The sequence below is a fragment of the Sinocyclocheilus rhinocerous genome, unplaced genomic scaffold, assembly GCF_001515625.1.
Source record: "Sinocyclocheilus rhinocerous isolate Xijiao unplaced genomic scaffold, SAMN03320098_v1.1 scaffold1493, whole genome shotgun sequence".
NCBI classification, from domain to species: domain Eukaryota; kingdom Metazoa; phylum Chordata; class Actinopteri; order Cypriniformes; family Cyprinidae; genus Sinocyclocheilus; species Sinocyclocheilus rhinocerous.
The window spans coordinates 859052-865051 of NW_015640467.1; the positions used below are offsets into that span (position 1 = coordinate 859052).

General features: G+C 46.0%; 1 protein-coding gene across 2 annotated transcripts in view; it reads left to right on the plus strand.

Annotated features, from left to right (window-relative positions):
• The first annotated feature begins 1329 nt into the window (after positions 1–1329).
• The window catches only part of LOC107753049 (interferon-induced protein 44-like), a 30473-nt gene continuing 25802 nt past the window's right edge, over positions 1330–6000 (plus strand). For both annotated transcript variants that reach the window (XM_016569153.1, XM_016569152.1), the window contains exons 1-2: positions 1330–1507; positions 5752–5756. In XM_016569153.1, coding sequence (XP_016424639.1) covers positions 1483–1507; positions 5752–5756 — 30 coding nt within the window. In that variant the 5' untranslated portion in view covers positions 1330–1482. The remainder of the gene's footprint in view (positions 1508–5751; positions 5757–6000) is intronic.

The following is a 6000-nucleotide window of genomic DNA, read 5'->3' on the forward strand; positions in this document are numbered from 1 at the left end:
TCTCTACAACTTATTGCTAAATTTATAAGTGTCACTAAATTTAAAGTCTATGTGAAGAGCAATAGTGTTAGCATTCAATACACATATTGCTTATGCAATGTGTATAAAATATTATGTCCTTAATCTAGTCTTTAAAAATTCATTAATAAAGTCCAGTGATCAGACATAATTCAGTTTATGATCATAATTCAGTAAAATAGATCTAGTTATACAGTCCGTCTTTCTTCAGCTGTCCAGAAAAACTAGAAGAATGGATCATTAGATATTTATACTGTAGCCAGCACCCATTTTCTGAAAGTCATGTGCTTTATAGGAATACCATCCATGATCAAAACAGCAGAGAGAGGGAGAGAGATGAGATGAGATTTATTTCACATTGAGTCTTTTTTATGAATCATTACTTGGTTTTAAACATTTTAAAATACAGTGCGACAAAAAACAAACAAAAAAACAAAAAAAACAAAAAAAAAACATGGAGATAATGTTTTAAGGATTAAATCAGCTTAATTCCAAGTGTTTTCTTGCTGCACTCAGTAATTAATTGAGATGGCATTATTGTGATTTCACAAGGCTTTAAGGAAGAAACGCTTATTTGGTGAATGATTCAAAAACAGTAATTTGTTATAAATAATTTTTTACTTCTCACTTTCATATAATTTCTCCATACAATTACCATACTTTCTCCATACAGTCCTAATTTCTTTTCAACTTGTCCCATTTCAAAATTACCATAATAAAGAATCCTTTTATTTGTATAATTTCAATTTTGTTCTTGTTATTTTTTATTACCATGGCTCTGTCAATCAGACATGTTATACAAGTATTTTAGTGACATATATCAACTTATGCAAATAATATGTTATGCATGTATGTGTAAAATGCCAATAATATTTTTTCTTTTGATTTTGAATTTAAATATGACCAAGACATTTATAGGCAAGATTTATTTAGAAAAGATATAACATATTATTGGTCATAATAATCTGCATGTTTAGTTCTGTGTTTTCATTTTTTTTAAGGTATGGCTAGCACTGACTATCAACTATGGACGATAATGTTACTACAGTGATATACCTGTAGATAAATATAGCCTCAGATCTGAGCTGCCATCACAGAACACAAAAACATTGTAAAGACTTGAACCAATGAATCTAATAGATCTGCAAAGAAAAAACACACGAGGGTGTAACTCCATAATGCTATATTCCAAGTTTTCTATCAAAACAGTTGTTTTGGGAAATGTAATTATTCAGAGAAAATGTTGACCTGCACCCATTATAATCATGAGTGATGACAAACACTTTCCTTTCCTTTCCAATCTGTTATTTAAAGTGAAACTGAAAGTTAGACCTGCATGTATAAATATACCCTCTGATGAGAGCTGCCATCACATCACGCCTGCACATCCTTCAGGAGCACAAGACAGTAAATATAGTTCTGTGATTCTTCGCATTACTCTGTTCAAACGACACAAGATTGCAAATGGGAGGAAGTGAATCAATACCAGGTAAGTACTGCATAGAATAATGGGATTGTCTCTGACTATGATAACTGATATGCATCTTTTAACTTAATTTACTTTTTAAATATGTTTTCCATCTATTTAATCAAATTTGATCTATTTAAATGCATAAATTAAAAAAATGCATCAGTTTAACAAAATTAATTTACAATATTCAGAATGAAACGACTGCATTTAAAAGTCTATTTGAATGACTTGATTGAGTCTGCGTGGATCCTGTAGTCACTCCCAGGTGTCTGTTATTAGAATACAGACTGAACAGTACACTGAGCAGTGTGGCCATACAATGTCCAAATAAGAGTGTTACATTGCAATAATGGGTGTGGTTCTGAAACAGAAATAAGCAAATAAAATAATAGCAAATAAATAAAGTATTGTAATGATAATTACACTCACAGAAATTATCTATTTAATGTATGTAATATACACAAATCGAATCTGTGATTGAAGCAAACAACAGGCCTGAATTGCGCTGTTGTGGCTGTTGTGGTACACGGCAGTGGCGTACACAGACCTTCGGAGGGGCAGGGGAGAAGTGGCGAGACGGAAACGCAGACCGAAAGGGCGTCGGCGATTAAGTGCGCAGTACCACCTATTTAACTCGTTCTGTCTCAACATTCAGGGGGCACTCGCAACCAAGCACCCTTCTGAAACACAAAGTGACAAAGGCCCTGTCCCAAATGGAACACTTCATGTGCACTTTCGGTCTTGCGGACTGACAGTGTGTTCACACCAGACGCGAATGTAATTATTCGCGCGAGTAGATTACATACGAAGTCAACGCAAAGACGCGAATAGAGGCGAATTCGCGCCGGGCGAGGCGAATTACGCGGAATGCGCGACGCGTTTGCCGCGAACGCACGATATTCGCCTCAATCGCGTCTTCCGCGCAAGTTCAAAAATTTCAACTCAAGTGGAAAATTCGCATGACGCGTTCTCGCGCAAGCCAATCAGTGAAGATTTTCTTGACACGTCGAGTTGAATCAGACAATAGAAGAGAGCATTATTTCAGCCTTCTGTTATTATATAGGTCTGGAGCATAGAAAACAATTCAAATCAGTTAATACCGGATCCTAACTTTACTCATCCTCCTCTGGATGGTGCTGTGAACCCAGACACGTCGGCGTTTGGCTTTCCATTGTATTTGGGACTTTTTGACAACAGGTACAAAACAGCGATTGTAGTTATCTTCACCATGGTTGATCGCGCTGTTTTTATTCGCGCGAGTGACTCGAAAAACATCCCGCGAGTAATCTAGAGCGGGATCCTAACGTTCCCTCTCGAGCTTTCACGAGACATCACAGAGACATTTCTCCGTTATGGGAACTCCTTCCCTTCCAACCTTTCCTGAAGTCCTATTGGCTCACGCCAGTCCAAATGACTGGCCAATTGTCGCGAAGTATGCAAATAGCATTGCAAATACTGACGCGCTCGAGAGGCAGTATAAAATGCGGTGCGACAATTACGTCAGAATCTTCTCCTTCACTTTGCTGAATAACCTAAGAATATGGCTTATAAACTATTACAGCTCACTTAAGCTTAACACACTTAACTTCATGCCGACAAAATGTCCGCATTCCTCTCACCCATCGAACCTGATGCCCCTGCTTGGAAAAGCGCGTGAAGGCGAGGAGTCGACTGATGCCCCTGCTTGGAAAAGTGCGCAAAGGCGAGGAGCCACCTGATGCCCAGGCGCACGTCTTATCACCCTTCCAGATTTCGCTGGACTATTACGCCAGTTTTTCACGCCCCTACGAAGTGGTGTTTAACTAGGTCGTATAGCCATTCACAGTCTGTAGTGACAGGCGCAGATGCCGCCGCCCACACCGGTTAAAATGCACGCCATGCAAGCAATGAGCCTTGTTATGCCGCGAGATCGAGGTCTTCTTTGGCGCACGGCTCATCGCCGTGCAGGGACACCAGGCAGCTGCTGCCAGGAGCTGGATGTGCTGAGAAAAGTGTAAAGGGACCCGGGAAGAGGCACCACGGCAAGCGGAGGAGCCCGCGCAAAATAGCTCAAAATACATGTGCACAAAATAGCTCTTTCCTCCTCGCTCAGTCAATGTAGCGCCGCTTGCCCCGCCTCAGAGCGGTGCAGAGCCGCTGCTCACACATGTTATAGCTGCACAGCACTCACCGGCGCATCCAATGACTAAGCCGCTAAAGCCGCTATGTCAGTCCCAGAGCGCGTGGAAAACTGTTCCGGGAATATCGTGCTGGTTACTCGGTGTGATAGAGCGTGGGTACGCCCTTGAATTCAGACGCAGACCACCCCGTTTCAACGGCGTGGTGAAGTCTCTAACATTGCCTCGAAATGCCCTGGTTCTGAGACAAGAGGTATGCAACCTGCTCGAAAAAGGAGCGGTAGAACGAGTCCCTCCGAGCGAGCTGGAGAGCGGGTTTTACAACTGCCATTTTATGGTGCCCAAGAGAGATGCAGGACTCCGCCCGATTCTAGATCTCAGGCCCATCAACAGAGCGCTCTGCAAGTGTGCATTCAGGATGATAAAACAGATCCTGGCGCGAATTCGCCCCGGGTACTGGTTGCGTCCGTGAATTTAAAGGACGCGTACTTTCACATTCAGATAGCAGCGCATCACAGACGCTTTCTGAGATTTGCTTTCGAGGCACAGTGTACCAGTACTCTGCTCTCCCGTTTGGGCTGGCTTTGGCTCCGTGCACTTTCTCGAAGTGCATGGATGCAGTTCTCGCCCCCCATCAGAGCGAGCGGCATGTGCGTTCTCAATTATTTGGATGACTGGCTGATCTTAGCTCAGACACGGGACACACTATAGACAGCCATATAGACAAACTGTTTCGTCACTTGGAGTTCTTGGGGCTATGTGTGAATGTGCATAAGAGCCTTCTCGCCCCGAGTCAGTCTATAACGTATCTGAGAGTGTGCTTCGACTCGGTGGAGATGCGCGCTCGCCTCTCTTGGGAGAGCTCGGCGGCCATTTTGTCTTCCCTGCAACATTTCAGACTGGGCAGCTCTGTTCACTTGAAGTTATGTCAGAGGCTGCTGGGACTCACGGCAGCGGCATCAGTATGTCATCTGGGTTTACTACACATGCGCCCGCTGCAGTTATGGCTGAAATCTCGAGCCCCTTGGACGGCGTGGACTTCGGACCGTTTGCGCATCGCGGTCTCCCGCAGCTGCATTGAAGCCCTGAGACCGTGGCGCAAAGATCTCTTCAGCCGGGGGGTTCCCCTGGGCTTGATGACGTCACGCGTTGTGGTCACGACGGACGCATCGACTCGCGGCTGGGGAGCAGTGTGCGAGGGCATGCCAGCTTCGGGGCTGTGGTCAGAACCCCAGAGCCGGTGGCACATAAACCGCTTGGAGCTGGAAGCAGTGTTCTTAGCTCTAAAGGATTTTCGGCCGCAGCTGGAACAGCGACAGGTACTGATTCGCACCGACAACATGTCTGTGGTCTCGTACATAAATCACCAAGGAGGCGTACGTTCCAGGGCTTTGGCGAGGGCATGCCGGCTTCAGGGCTGTGGTCAGAACCTCAGAGGCGGTGGCACTTAAACCGCTTGGAGCTGGAAGCAGTGTTCTTAGCTCTAAAGAATTTACGGCCGCAGCTGGAACAGCGACATGTACTGATTCGCACCGACAATGTCTGTGGTGTCGTATATATAAATCACCAAGGGGGTGTACGATCCAAGGCTCGGTACAAGCAGGCAGCGAATCTCCTGCTATGGACGGACCGTCACTTTCTCTCCATCAGAGCAGCGCACATCCCCGGTCTCCTGAACCGCGGGGCAGAAATGCTTTTGAGGAAGGGGATTCCTCAAGGAGAGTGGAGGCTGCATCCCGAGTCGGTTCGGATGATCTGGACCCGCTACGGGAGAGTGGAGGTGGATCTGTTCGCCACGAGCGAGAATGCGCACTGCCCACTGTTCTTCTCCCTGTCTCATTTCCGGCTGGAAGGGGATGCTCTGACATCGCACTGGCCAGCAGCCAGGCTGTACGCGTTTCCTCCAATCAAGATATTGCCACTGGTGTTATGCAAGATCAGGGAGGAGGGGGCTTCGGTGATACTCATCGCCCCGAACTGGCCGAACCAGCCTTGGTTCCCGGACCTGACAGAGCTGCTGGTGGCGCCGCCCTGGCCGATCCCCATCAGGAAGGATCTGCTGTCTCAAGTGAGCGGCTCGGTGTGGCACCCGAACCCGGAGTTATGGAGCCTTCATGTGTGGCTGCTTCGGGGATATCAGAGGAGCTGAATGCTCTGCATTCTCGTGTGCTCGACACGCTCTCGGAGGCGCGGGCGCCCTCCACGAGGCGTTTGTATGCTCTAAAATGGGGAGTGTTTGTGAAATGGTGCCATGATGTTCATATCGATTGCAAGATTGCATCCCCCACGTCCGCCTTCAGTCCCGCCCTGGGACCTAGAGGTGGTGTTAAGAGCTCTTTCACAGCCACCATTCGAGCCTTTAGCATCCGTTGATATGAAGGAGCTATCTCTCAA